Source organism: Palaemon carinicauda, chromosome 26 (genome assembly GCF_036898095.1).
Source record: "Palaemon carinicauda isolate YSFRI2023 chromosome 26, ASM3689809v2, whole genome shotgun sequence".
NCBI classification, from domain to species: domain Eukaryota; kingdom Metazoa; phylum Arthropoda; class Malacostraca; order Decapoda; family Palaemonidae; genus Palaemon; species Palaemon carinicauda.
In genome coordinates this window covers 71,982,178-71,998,184 of record NC_090750.1, presented here as the reverse complement: position 1 = coordinate 71,998,184, position 16,007 = coordinate 71,982,178, and the positions used below count along the sequence as shown (strand labels likewise).

The window sequence follows — 16,007 nt, the reverse complement described above, 5'->3', positions numbered from 1 at the left end:
GGTGATGTCGCTCACCGTTTTCAAATCATTCAACAATTCACTTGCCTCTTTAGCCCTCTCTTTTCCTAAAACATCATCCCAACCTACATTATCCTCCCATAGTTGTTGAAGGAAAAGCTTTCCCCTTACAAATAATGGGCTTATCAAACCTATCGGATCATATATGGAGACTAATAGGGAAAGTACCCTACGCTTCGTGGGCACCCATCCCTCCCCCAACTCACAGATCCTTTTGCTTTCTTTCACACACAATCTGTCCACGTCCCGGGCCCATCGCAGCCCGAGCACGTTCACACTCACAGGCTCATTCCACTGTCTCTCGCTATCGAAGGCCAAGTGATTGCTGGCCCACCCTTCTAAGGGCATACCCGCCCTTTTTAAGATGTTATGAACAGACTCATGCTCTCGCCTCATATGTTCTATATCTTCAAACGTGGCCAGATAATTATCAACATAAAAAGATTTTACTAAATCTGGGCGCCCTTCCTCTTTAAAATGACAATTTAATATTTGCTGTAGCAAAAATGGACTAGCTGTGATGCCGAACACCACGACTCTAAAGGCGAAGGTAAGCGCTCGACCAGCTGCCTTGCGCCACAGAAATCGTGTGTATTTGGCATCACGAGGATCTAACAAAACACGATGGAATGCTTTACTTATGTCGGCTAACATGGCATATCGATTCAACCTAAACCTTATAATTAAACTGTATGCTACTTCTACCAAATTGGGCCCAGGTAAAAGACATTCATTCAAGGACTTGCAACCTTGTGACTTGGCAGAGGCATTGAACACGATTCTAAGGGGGGTGGTACGGCTGTCTTTCTTAACACCAAAGTGTGGCATGTAATAACCTTCCACTACGGGATTTTTCACTTCTGATATAAAACCTGCTTCGAGATACTTATCTATCACTCCCTGATATTGTTCAAGATATTCCCTATCCTTCTTGAATTTTGTCTGCAACGACTCCAACTGCGCCATAGCGTTACGATAATTGGTTTCTGGCCTAGCATCCGATCCAAATGGTAGGCTAACCTGATATCCCTCAGGTTTTCTTACAACGCTTTGCGATACCTTTCGCACGGCCTCGGCCTCGCGAACAGTGTATTGCTCAGATGGGGCGATACCAACACGGTCTAATCGCCACCACTCATCTACATCATACAGATATGGCTCGTCCGTGATTCTGCACACTCTCAACGTTCTTACTTGTTCGACCCTTTCCCCTTGGAACAGCCACTGTGGCACCTTCCCGTACGGGGACATACCATTATGCGTTAAGAAAAGATTTATCCCATCTACTTTTTCTACACCTATGACAAAATAGCTAAAATAATCAGCCCCAACTAATATGTGAACGTTCTTCATGGTATCTGATTGGTTTGCTGGATCGGCTAACGTGACTCCCTTGGTCAACAGATGCTGTCTGACTTTAACATAACCCACGTTATGTATCGGGACGTCCACGTGTTCGTGTGCCACCAATTTCATACGCACGATTCTTTTCCCCATTTCAACCCTGCAACTTACTACATCGTATTGGCCGCTTATTTCCTCGGAACCAAACGGAGCTATATTCAAGGATACTCTTCCTACCACCGGTAGGCCTAATTGACGGGCAATTTTTGCAGAGATGAAGCTCCTCTGGCTTCCTGAGTCGAGAAATAGGCGGACTCGCTTACTACCTTGCCTTTGTTGAATACCTGCCATGGCTGTTGGCAAGATAGTGCATGGGAGGTCCACATCAGACCTCTGCGCGATCTTTGCTCTCGTGCACGGCTTAGATTCTACTTTAACCTTAGACGGACGGGGGGCATTTTGGTTCTGTGCAGGCGTCGCATTTACTACGGGGCGGGACGTTGTTGATTGACTATTACTATGACTAGGGATTGATTGCGGTCTACCCGCGTCGCAAATCGCAGTGTGGTGCTTAGCATTACAGTTTCTACAGGAATTTGATACGGGACATTTATCGCTACGATGGCCTGATTTCGTGCAATTGAAACAAAGACCCCTTTTTAGTAAAATGCGACGTCTAGCAGCTACGTCTGTCACTTGGCGACATCCGTGAGGCGGGTGCCGTTCGCTACAAAATGGGCAGGAATTTTGGTGGATGGGATGGGTTTTCGGTCTTACACTACTGTCTGGTCTTTTGTCACTCTCAAGACTGTCGCCTCTCTGCAATGCATCGTCTTCTAACATTCTTACTATGAAATCTATTGCCTCAAAAAACTCGTCCAATGTATAGTCGCATTTCCTCAAATGCTCTACCACTTTGCGGTATAGTTTTCCCTCTGACAATTTTTGATTAATGAGGCTCATGACCATGCCCTGGCCTAAGTCGTTGGTACTAAGTCTTTTGATTTGCTCAATAATGATGGTCAACTCAAAACGGAACCTTTTTAATTCTACTGGGTTTAGTGACGGCACAAAGATGTTTGCTAACTTGCGGTGCAGAATCACGAGTGTTTGGTGCACGTTGCCATACTGCTTATCTAATAAATCTAATGCTACACTATAGTTCGCGGCGGTTACACTCAGAGATTTGATAATCCGGAGCGGCTCTTTGCCCAACGTCCCCAATAAATACGTGAATTTAGACACTTCGTCTAAATCAGCTCTTCGATCCACGTGGATCGTGAATAGTTCACGGTACGATGCGTACTCTTGCACTTCCCCTTCAAACGTGGGGAGAGGCAGCGGCTTCAACCTGGGGAGGGCAACATTCCCCGTTGAAGGGCCTTTCACTTTATCTATTCTATTGTACAACAGAGTGGAAGCGCGTGTCGCTTCACCTAACATATGCCTAATTCGGGCTTCGAAACTAGTTTCTAGCTTAACGCGCTGGCTCTTGTATAGCTCTTTAAGCTGTCGGACCTCTGCCTGCAACTCCGTTACCAAATTCTGGTAAACGGACTCGGAGTAAGTCTCTATCAGCGCCCTTTGCGTTTCGCTTAGCAAATCCTCCACTAGGCCCATCGACGCCTCGATATGCACGATCGTGGACACAGCCATCTTAATTACTTTACTTTACGTTTGGGGGGGTTGGACAAGGCAAGGAAAAAAGGATAATTTAACGTTAAGGGACTCAAAGAACTGACCCACGTGGGCGATCGCACATCGGGACGTAGAGGACCTTAATTGTTCGTCTCTCTCTCTCTCTCTCTCAAAAGCTCATATTTTAAATTAGTCCTGTCCGGCTCTGGGAAGCGCTTGCGATCCGGTTCGAAGGACCAAATGTTGTGATTTTCACCAGTTTATTAAATCTGCCCGATGTACTGGGCGGATCGCAAGGCCTTAAGGGCAAGATTCCCAAAACTTTCCAGGATTTAATTAAAATACGGCGATAAAATTTACAATTTTATTACAAAAATAAACTCTGATAAAGACAAACAACATTCTTAAGCATTCACAAGACTTACTGAAAAAACAAGACTGACCCTAGGTAATATAGCATGTGCTCTTCAAGCACAAAGTCCACACCGGACTCATTAACAAACTGAAAATAGTGCCAATTCGAATTCAATACACAACGAATCACACACCAAATATCCCTATTCTTATTTAACTCAGGAATCAGATCCCCAATCACAAGGATCTTTACACTAAACTGCGATATAAAAACTGAACGTCTTGCACACAAACTTCTACTACTGTACAACCAACCTGGTACACAAGGTAGAGAGGAGAGATAACAATTAGAGGGGACTTACTTCGGTTGGGGACGTTGGATCAAAGAGGACGAGCTATCCTTGCAACCTCCGACGTCACCTTTTTGGCGCAATTTGTCATGAACCTAAATTTCTATATTGGATTTTTTTATCATGTTACAACAGAATGACTTTATTTTTCCTAATCTTAAATTACCAGCAATTGATTTTATTAGTCTCAGCGCCTTCCTACCAGGTGGTTTCCCTTTTTGGCTCTAAACGTTCACGTCTGGAACTACATTCATTCGCCCGCGAGTTTCTCCTCTCCCTCCAATTTGACGTAGTCGTAGGTGGAGTCAAATGGCGGGAATTTCGATTGATCGGGTCGAAATTCCCGACATCCTCCACGCCCCAAAATAAGGAGCGATGAAACGTCGGTCAATTGGATGGAGCTAGACTCGGGGTGGGGGGAGTGGCTTACTCCGAGACTCTGTTAGGCTCGCTGCGTAGCGCTCCGCAACGACTCGAACAGAGTACGCACAATATACTACAGCAATGTTACCCCGGGGTAATAAACACAATCAATAATATACAGTCATATAACAGATCAAAATAGGCAATGGGCCTAGCAATTCTAAAGCACTCGTGTAATACACATAAGGAACAGCAGAAATAAGTGATATGTACACATTTTACAATTCAATTGGCAAGCAATTAGGCAATGGGCCTAAGACAATTCAAGAAATGGTAGAAATGCAATCCTAATAAGTCAAGTGCAACGACAATTAGGCAATGGGCCTAAGACAATTAAAAAAAATGGCAGAAATACAATCATAATAATTCAAGTGCAACGACAATTAGGCAATGGGCCTAAGACAATTCAAAAAATGGCAGAAATACAATCATAATAATTCAAATTCAGTCTGTCTCAACTCACAATAATCGAGACTTCTATAGCGCTGCTACAAGCAGGCCGTTACTTAATGGAGTACAAGAGGGAGGGGCAGGTTCTGTGCAACGCTCGGTCTGTACGCACGAGAGACCATCCCGTCCCCGTACTCCACCCCTAAGCACTTCCAACCTCCGCAGATTCACGCACACCTCACAAACTCCACCCTCCCTACCTTCCAGATAGAACACGCCCCCTTTTCCACAGTTTGCAGCTACTTTTTATATATCGTCACCTTTCAGTAGACAGTCCATTAGTTCTCGCTGTTTCGCGGCAGCCCTTCTCAATGGGCGTGCAGAACGTCTTTGTGCGTTCGTCTGCTCTGATTCAGTTTCATTTTCATTTTCACTTCTTTCACTAACTGCATAGTTCTCACCTTCCTCGTCGCTGTCGTCCGTTCCTGTGGCTGGTTGTTGAGTTGTCGTAGCTGTTGCCATACCCTGGTCGTTCCCAGACGTCTCGGCTATCCCTGGCATTCCGGCTGTCGAACTGTAAGCACCCTCTTCTCCGTCATCGCCGTCGTCTCCTTCATGGTCATCCTCAGAGGGGGCTATTTCTAGGGGAACCAGGTGGCTGACAGCTCGCAGCGATTCGACACCCTCAAACAACACTTTCGCCGAGCGTACGACTCCGTTGTCGTCAGGATACGTCTCCACGACACGTCCCAGTGGCCAAGTCGCTCTCTTCTTATTGTCCTGCTTCACTAGCACGATGTCTCCGGGGTGCAGCTTGGAGGGTTCCCCGGGCCGACTGTCGTGCCGGGCCCTCAAGGCACTCAAGTATTCCTTTCTCCAGCGTTCCCTAAAGGCTTTGAGCGAATCTGTCAATCTTACGTAACGATCATGTAGCTTCCGAGAGGTGAAGGTTGCGTTCAGATGGTCGTCCGGTAAGATGGGGGCCATGAGGTGGACTTGGTGTCCTCTTATCAAATGGGAGGGGGTGAGGACTTCATCCTCGCGCTCGTCACCGCTGTACATGAGCGGTCGATTATTCACCACTGCTTCTGCTTCTTTCACGAGGGTTAACACGTGGGCGTCCGGCAGGTACTTCTTTCCGAGGGCTATCTGGAGGGTCCGTTTCGTTACTCCTATCAAACGCTCGAAGAACCCACCCTTCCAAGGTGCACGGGGCGTCTGAAACCGCCACTTTATGCCAGTTTTCCTCAGGAACTGCTGGACTTCATCCTCTTCATAAAGTCCCTGCAGGAGGTGGGTGGCAGCCTTGAAGGTTTGATGGTTATCGGACATGATGAGCTGTGGGGCACCGTGGGTGGCGCTAAACCGTCTAAGTGCCAACACGAATTCTTCTGCTTCCAAAGAGGGACAGAAGTCAAGGTACACGGCTCTGCTGGCCATGCAAGTTACGATAAGTATATACCCTGGCCGTGTTTCCGTGTGTATAGCTGCTGTGTGGTCCACTCCGACCGCCGTGAACGGTTTTGTGAGGGTGATCCTTTCCTTTGGCAGGGGGGGTGGTGGTGGCTGTCTCGTTAGAGGCTGGAAGGCCAGCTTGCATTCAGGGCATTGCCGCACGGTTCGCTTCGCAATGGAACGTAGACCCGCCACCCAACATTTCTGTCGAAAGATACCTATTAGAGTATTCACCCCACAATGCAAATGTAACTGATGTAAATAATTTAGATACATCCTAACCAAATGCCCTTTGGCTGGCAAGAGAATTAAATGATCAGTTTCTCCTACATGGGACACTCATCCCCTGGTGCAGATGAGATTATCTACCAAAACTAAATTCAATTGTCTAGCAAAATTAGCAACTTCACGAGGGGGTCTGACTCCGCCCTCTAAGTAGGCATAAACAGTAGGCAAATAATGTTTTTGCTCTAATTTTACAACAATACTGAACGGATGCCGTTCTATCTTAGCAAACTTTAAAACTAGTCTGGCTACTCGTAACAAGAATTGGAACCCTACTTCCCTCTTCAGGACGTCCCAAATCTCGCCTGGGGGGGTAGGACACATCTCCCTCAACTCCTGCACCGCCGCTACTACGTGAGTTTGATGTAGTAAATCTTCCTCCTCGCAAGGAACAGGCCTTCCCGTGGTCCTGAGAAATTCTGGACCGTTCCTCCACAGGGGGTTAGCTTGCAATTGTTGAGCCGTTGCGCCTCGGGATAGGATATCGGCAGGGTTCTGCTGACTAGGGACATGGTTCAGACTGAAACTACAAACCTGCTGAATAAAATTAATTTCCGCCACTCTGTTAGAAACAAACACATTTTTATTAGACCTGGCATCGGGCGATGCTACCCATGCCAACGTTACCTTACTGTCGGTCCACATTACTATTTCCCGTGGCTCGATCAGATCCTTGAGCGTTCTTGCTAGTCTGCTGCCTAACAACAAGGCCAGCAACTCTAGCTTAGGGATCGTCAGCTTGCTCATCCCTTTCGGAGTGATCCGGGTTTTACTCGTTACCAGACTTACCCGATTGCATTCGTCCCTAGTATATGCTACTGCTCCATATGCCTTACTGCTGGCATCAGTGAACACATGAAGTTGTAAGCCTCTTTTTCCTATTGATCTTTGAAAGGTGATGTCGCTCACCGTTTTCAAATCATTCAACAATTCACTTGCCTCTTTAGCCCTCTCTTTTCCTAAAACATCATCCCAACCTACATTATCCTCCCATAGTTGTTGAAGGAAAAGCTTTCCCCTTACAAATAATGGGCTTATCAAACCTATCGGATCATATATGGAGACTAATAGGGAAAGTACCCTACGCTTCGTGGGCACCCATCCCTCCCCCAACTCACAGATCCTTTTGCTTTCTTTCACACACAATCTGTCCACGTCCCGGGCCCATCGCAGCCCGAGCACGTTCACACTCACAGGCTCATTCCACTGTCTCTCGCTATCGAAGGCCAAGTGATTGCTGGCCCACCCTTCTAAGGGCATACCCGCCCTTTTTAAGATGTTATGAACAGACTCATGCTCTCGCCTCATATGTTCTATATCTTCAAACGTGGCCAGATAATTATCAACATAAAAAGATTTTACTAAATCTGGGCGCCCTTCCTCTTTAAAATGACAATTTAATATTTGCTGTAGCAAAAATGGACTAGCTGTGATGCCGAACACCACGACTCTAAAGGCGAAGGTAAGCGCTCGACCAGCTGCCTTGCGCCACAGAAATCGTGTGTATTTGGCATCACGAGGATCTAACAAAACACGATGGAATGCTTTACTTATGTCGGCTAACATGGCATATCGATTCAACCTAAACCTTATAATTAAACTGTATGCTACTTCTACCAAATTGGGCCCAGGTAAAAGACATTCATTCAAGGACTTGCAACCTTGTGACTTGGCAGAGGCATTGAACACGATTCTAAGGGGGGTGGTACGGCTGTCTTTCTTAACACCAAAGTGTGGCATGTAATAACCTTCCACTACGGGATTTTTCACTTCTGATATAAAACCTGCTTCGAGATACTTATCTATCACTCCCTGATATTGTTCAAGATATTCCCTATCCTTCTTGAATTTTGTCTGCAACGACTCCAACTGCGCCATAGCGTTACGATAATTGGTTTCTGGCCTAGCATCCGATCCAAATGGTAGGCTAACCTGATATCCCTCAGGTTTTCTTACAACGCTTTGCGATACCTTTCGCACGGCCTCGGCCTCGCGAACAGTGTATTGCTCAGATGGGGCGATACCAACACGGTCTAATCGCCACCACTCATCTACATCATACAGATATGGCTCGTCCGTGATTCTGCACACTCTCAACGTTCTTACTTGTTCGACCCTTTCCCCTTGGAACAGCCACTGTGGCACCTTCCCGTACGGGGACATACCATTATGCGTTAAGAAAAGATTTATCCCATCTACTTTTTCTACACCTATGACAAAATAGCTAAAATAATCAGCCCCAACTAATATGTGAACGTTCTTCATGGTATCTGATTGGTTTGCTGGATCGGCTAACGTGACTCCCTTGGTCAACAGATGCTGTCTGACTTTAACATAACCCACGTTATGTATCGGGACGTCCACGTGTTCGTGTGCCACCAATTTCATACGCACGATTCTTTTCCCCATTTCAACCCTGCAACTTACTACATCGTATTGGCCGCTTATTTCCTCGGAACCAAACGGAGCTATATTCAAGGATACTCTTCCTACCACCGGTAGGCCTAATTGACGGGCAATTTTTGCAGAGATGAAGCTCCTCTGGCTTCCTGAGTCGAGAAATAGGCGGACTCGCTTACTACCTTGCCTTTGTTGAATACCTGCCATGGCTGTTGGCAAGATAGTGCATGGGAGGTCCACATCAGACCTCTGCGCGATCTTTGCTCTCGTGCACGGCTTAGATTCTACTTTAACCTTAGACGGACGGGGGGCATTTTGGTTCTGTGCAGGCGTCGCATTTACTACGGGGCGGGACGTTGTTGATTGACTATTACTATGACTAGGGATTGATTGCGGTCTACCCGCGTCGCAAATCGCAGTGTGGTGCTTAGCATTACAGTTTCTACAGGAATTTGATACGGGACATTTATCGCTACGATGGCCTGATTTCGTGCAATTGAAACAAAGACCCCTTTTTAGTAAAATGCGACGTCTAGCAGCTACGTCTGTCACTTGGCGACATCCGTGAGGCGGGTGCCGTTCGCTACAAAATGGGCAGGAATTTTGGTGGATGGGATGGGTTTTCGGTCTTACACTACTGTCTGGTCTTTTGTCACTCTCAAGACTGTCGCCTCTCTGCAATGCATCGTCTTCTAACATTCTTACTATGAAATCTATTGCCTCAAAAAACTCGTCCAATGTATAGTCGCATTTCCTCAAATGCTCTACCACTTTGCGGTATAGTTTTCCCTCTGACAATTTTTGATTAATGAGGCTCATGACCATGCCCTGGCCTAAGTCGTTGGTACTAAGTCTTTTGATTTGCTCAATAATGATGGTCAACTCAAAACGGAACCTTTTTAATTCTACTGGGTTTAGTGACGGCACAAAGATGTTTGCTAACTTGCGGTGCAGAATCACGAGTGTTTGGTGCACGTTGCCATACTGCTTATCTAATAAATCTAATGCTACACTATAGTTCGCGGCGGTTACACTCAGAGATTTGATAATCCGGAGCGGCTCTTTGCCCAACGTCCCCAATAAATACGTGAATTTAGACACTTCGTCTAAATCAGCTCTTCGATCCACGTGGATCGTGAATAGTTCACGGTACGATGCGTACTCTTGCACTTCCCCTTCAAACGTGGGGAGAGGCAGCGGCTTCAACCTGGGGAGGGCAACATTCCCCGTTGAAGGGCCTTTCACTTTATCTATTCTATTGTACAACAGAGTGGAAGCGCGTGTCGCTTCACCTAACATATGCCTAATTCGGGCTTCGAAACTAGTTTCTAGCTTAACGCGCTGGCTCTTGTATAGCTCTTTAAGCTGTCGGACCTCTGCCTGCAACTCCGTTACCAAATTCTGGTAAACGGACTCGGAGTAAGTCTCTATCAGCGCCCTTTGCGTTTCGCTTAGCAAATCCTCCACTAGGCCCATCGACGCCTCGATATGCACGATCGTGGACACAGCCATCTTAATTACTTTACTTTACGTTTGGGGGGGTTGGACAAGGCAAGGAAAAAAGGATAATTTAACGTTAAGGGACTCAAAGAACTGACCCACGTGGGCGATCGCACATCGGGACGTAGAGGACCTTAATTGTTCGTCTCTCTCTCTCTCTCTCTCAAAAGCTCATATTTTAAATTAGTCCTGTCCGGCTCTGGGAAGCGCTTGCGATCCGGTTCGAAGGACCAAATGTTGTGATTTTCACCAGTTTATTAAATCTGCCCGATGTACTGGGCGGATCGCAAGGCCTTAAGGGCAAGATTCCCAAAACTTTCCAGGATTTAATTAAAATACGGCGATAAAATTTACAATTTTATTACAAAAATAAACTCTGATAAAGACAAACAACATTCTTAAGCATTCACAAGACTTACTGAAAAAACAAGACTGACCCTAGGTAATATAGCATGTGCTCTTCAAGCACAAAGTCCACACCGGACTCATTAACAAACTGAAAATAGTGCCAATTCGAATTCAATACACAACGAATCACACACCAAATATCCCTATTCTTATTTAACTCAGGAATCAGATCCCCAATCACAAGGATCTTTACACTAAACTGCGATATAAAAACTGAACGTCTTGCACACAAACTTCTACTACTGTACAACCAACCTGGTACACAAGGTAGAGAGGAGAGATAACAATTAGAGGGGACTTACTTCGGTTGGGGACGTTGGATCAAAGAGGACGAGCTATCCTTGCAACCTCCGACGTCACCTTTTTGGCGCAATTTGTCATGAACCTAAATTTCTATATTGGATTTTTTTATCATGTTACAACAGAATGACTTTATTTTTCCTAATCTTAAATTACCAGCAATTGATTTTATTAGTCTCAGCGCCTTCCTACCAGGTGGTTTCCCTTTTTGGCTCTAAACGTTCACGTCTGGAACTACATTCATTCGCCCGCGAGTTTCTCCTCTCCCTCCAATTTGACGTAGTCGTAGGTGGAGTCAAATGGCGGGAATTTCGATTGATCGGGTCGAAATTCTCGACAATCATCATCATCATCATCATCATCATATACCTTAGAGTGATCCAAAATGGTTAATAAGAAACACCTTATGTAGAACTATTGGAAAGCACATGGGAGGGTAATTCTGATGTGGCACAGGTGCATGGACCAGCTGCCAATGCGAGTGCGGAAACAGTACGACATAACCAGATTGACTGAATAAATAAGCTAGGAAAATCTCATGAAATTGTTTTATTCTTTAGTGGTATAAATCCATGGGTGGCAGAGGGGAAACAAGACATGTGTTTATAAAGGACATTATGGAAATAGATAGAACGTAAAGAGCCTACTTAACCTAACGGATGTGAAGATAAAGGGGATTGGTAAGTTTAACCCTAAAACTTGCTGACAAAACATGATTTTTGGTAACGTGAAGCATTCTCCAGTGTGAGTGTGTGTGTAGTACACATAAACCTTTATATATATATATATATATATATATATATATATATATATATATATATATATATATATGTATATATATATATATATATATATATATATATATATATATATATATATATATATATCACAAATAATACCACATACACATACCATTGAGCTGTCGGGCCGCGCGAGGAGGCATAAAGAACCCTATATTTCTCTTGACAAGAATTTTCTACTCCATTGGCTTTCCTTTGAAGTTACTCGCGAAGCCGACGAAGGGTTTGAGGCCAGATATGCCGCACCTACTTGCCCCTATTCAAGTAGAAGTTCGTCATTTTCCTTGTGGTGTTTCTCTAGTTTTCGGTTGGTCGTAAACCGGATTCATATTCCATTATTCCACAATATTGTTCAATTCTCTATTTCATGTTATTTGTTTAATGAGTTTAAGAAAATGCCGTTGATGGAGTGTTATCTATTTGATTATTTAAACTCTGTTATCTAGTTAGTTTCTACAGATGTGAGACTATTTAGATTGTAGTTTGTCATTTCAATTATAGTGTTTCTCGGCTTATATAGAAAGTTATGAATATTTTTTTTTCTCTGGTTGATATTTTTATTAATTTCTGTGTCTAATGGCAGGGATTAAATGTGCTATCGACTAGTAACACTATCATTATAATTCTAGAATGATTAGTCCTAATTGTGTTATTTGATTTCATGACTTATATCAGTGGAGGTACTCCAGATAGGGTGATCCATTGGCCTTTAGAAACTCATTCACATTTTAAAATTTTATGGTTACTGATACTTTAAATATGAATTCTGAAACCAAACTTAATAGAAACCAAGGTACTTATAATAATGGACATCTCTGAGCATAGTTAAGAAAATAGACTTCTACAAGAATTCAACTGATTATATTCCACAGTATTCAATGCCTTCTAACGTCTTAAATTGTAGACCCATTGTGTGCTTCATCTATAGAAGTAATTTTTTATTTTCCAAAAGCTTTACGTAGCGAAAGGTTAACATATCCATATTTATATTCTATAGCTTCACATTCATTGCTGTTCTTACAATTAAGTTCCTTAATATTATTGTCAGTACCTATGGCTTAATAGGAGACACTGGCTGATGTCATTTTGTTCAGGAATTTGAATTTCTTTCTTTTGCGACCGGTGTAAAGAAATTTAAGATTCCAGCAGTTTGGTCATCTCATATTATTATTATTATTATTATTATTATTATTATTATTGTTGTTGTTATTGTTATTGTTGTTGTTATTATTGTTGTTGTTGTTATTATTTTTGTTGTTATTATTGTTATTATTATTATTATTATTATTATTATTATTATTATTATTATTATTATTACAAGCTAGGCTATAACCCTATTTGGAAAAGCAAGATGCTCTAAACTCAAGGGCTCCAACAGGGAAAATTAGCCCGGCGAGGAAAGGAAACAAGGAAATAAATAAACTACAGGAGAAGAATAAGCTATCAAAATGAAATATTTAAAGAACAGTAACAACATTAAATTAGATTCTTCACATATAAATTATAAAAACTTTAAAAAAAAAAAAGAGGAAGAGAAATAAGATGGAATAGCTTGCCCGAGTGTACCTAAAGCAAGGGAACTCTTATAAAAGACAGTGTAAGGCCATTAAAGGAAACTTGTAAACTCATTAATATCCTAATAAATAAAACGTTGTTTGTATGATTTCAAAAGGAAATATAAGGACAAATCTGGTACCTTAACTTTTTCTCTATGTTTTGCCTGGGTGAATATAGTTTTCCCTTGATACCTCTCAGGTTAGCCAATACAAATAGATTTTAGCTTCTAAGGGGTCAGAAGCCTGCTTCTTTTATTTTTTACAAATATCGAAAAACTTTGCTTTATATATCAATAACAGCAACAATAACAATAATAATAATAATAATAATGATAAAGAAGTAAAAGAAGAAAAAGAAGAATGATTAGAAGAAATATGCATTCATTTATATATATATATATATATATATATATATATATATATATATATATATATAGATATATATGTATATATATGTATATATATACATATATATATATATATATATATATATATATATATATATATTTATGCACACACAAATACGCACACACACACACACACACACATATATATATATATATATATATATATATATATATATATATAGAGAGAGAGAGAGAGAGAGAGAGAGAGAGAGAGAGAGAGAGAGAGAGAGAGATATTATTGTTTCCATATGTGAACATGTATAATTTAAAAAGAGTATGGCTGACAAACAGAACATTTTTTTTTTTTTTTTGTAGTCTGCTCCTTATTTTAATTTGAAGGCATAAGAAGATTACGCGAACAAGCCTTGGTTTTCCTAATGACATATCACTAGGAGTAATGAAAGTGTTGCCGAGTATTGTTTCCTTATCTTTGAAGTCCTTCAGAGGCAAGTCCAAAGCCAGACTTGCGACACAACACGAAAAATGAAGACTGGAATCACTAGAGTCCACAGGTTTATTTTTTATCACACAATCATGGGGTCTATTCCCATGAGTGCATATGTACCCTAACAAAGGGGGATAAAAATGAGAGAGAAATATTACAGGATAGTCTTCGATTTTACATGAAATTCTCAGACTTGCAAAGGACCAAAGGAGAACAGAACTAAGTGTCTTGTTATTTCTTTGTGCCATAAGTGATCTCTCTTATCTGTAAAGAACGTAGGAGAGAGAGAGAGAGAGAGAGAGAGAGAGAGAGAGAGAGAGAGAGAGAGAGAGAGAGAGAGAGAGAGAGAGATCTATTCATATATATATATATATATATATATATATATATATATATATATATATATATATATATGTAAACATATATATATGCAAATATATATATATACATATATATATAGGCCTATATATATATATATATATATATATATATATATATATATATAAACGAGTATAATTATACAGTACAAACGAAAGTATATATATATATATATATATATGTGTGTGTGTGTATATACATATATACATGTGTGTATACACACACACATATATATATATATATATATATATATATATATATATATATATATATATGTAGACACGAGTATATTTATACAGTACACACATGTATTTACAAAATTTATATATATATATATATATATATACATATATATATATATATATATATATATATATATATATATATATATATATATATATGTACAGTATATATATCTGAATAAGTTCCCTTATATCTAAGATAGATCTCGTTGATTTTATAATACCCCCATAAAACGCTCACAGTGTAATAGCAAAATGGTAATCTCCGGATATTACAATATTCATTTTGTCCAAGACTCGAAGGATTCTGGATAAACCAACAGAAACGCCGGAGGTATGGACTGGCACAAGACTTAATTAGTCTGTCCAGCCTCGTATTGATATTATGCAACACTACGTTATATATCGTATATATTATTGCTCGATACTGTTAGATTGGAGTTTGCTTGGGTTTGATTAACAATCTATGATGTCAGCTTATATCTTGAATACCGACCAATACATTTTGTCTACTGATTTATATATGATATATATCTAAAAGATATATATATAAATATATATGTACATGTATATATATATATATATATATATATATATATATACACATATACATGTGTATATATATATATATATATATATATATATATATATATATATATATATATATATATATATATTTTTGTGTGAGTGTGTGTGTGTGCGTGTGTGAGTGTCTGTGTTTATATGTACATAATTAGATGTATGTATGCACCAACACACAAACACACACACACACACATATATATATATATATATATATATATATATATATATATATATATATATATATATATATACTGTATATATCATATATCTATATATATATATATACAGTATATATATATATATATATATATATATACAGTATACTCTGGGAAATAATTTATATTTCCTTATACAATTCAAAAGAACGAAATTTTCAGTCCAGGCATCAATAATAATGAAATTCTAAAGTCGTTATCATAATAGCGGTCATTGTCCGACCTACTTTTGCTAAGACTAAGTTATTAACATATACTTCAAGACTTAAATACAGGCCCATGGAATCCTATATCTTCACTTGTTATCATATAAAATAACTACTCAGATTATTGAAATTTCATCTGCTTTGGTAATCCAGAGGTGAATGGGATTCGGAAAATTGCTTATCAATCTAACAAGCTCACCCTTACGTCTTCCACGTCCACATCAGCTCACCCCTACGTCTCCCACGTCCACATCAGCTCACCCCTACGTCTCCCACGTCCACATCAGGTCACCCCTACGTCCCCCACG

At 40.9% G+C, this 16,007-nt stretch overlaps 1 protein-coding gene across 1 annotated transcript in view; it reads left to right on the top strand.

Annotated features, from left to right (window-relative positions):
* The window catches only part of LOC137619982 (sialidase-like), a 79,599-nt gene that overhangs the window by 35,509 nt on the left and 28,083 nt on the right, over positions 1 to 16,007 (top strand). The window contains exon 2 of the mRNA XM_068350263.1: positions 15,925 to 16,007. This exon is cut by the window's right edge and continues 331 nt beyond it. Coding sequence (XP_068206364.1) covers positions 15,925 to 16,007 — 83 coding nt within the window. The remainder of the gene's footprint in view (positions 1 to 15,924) is intronic.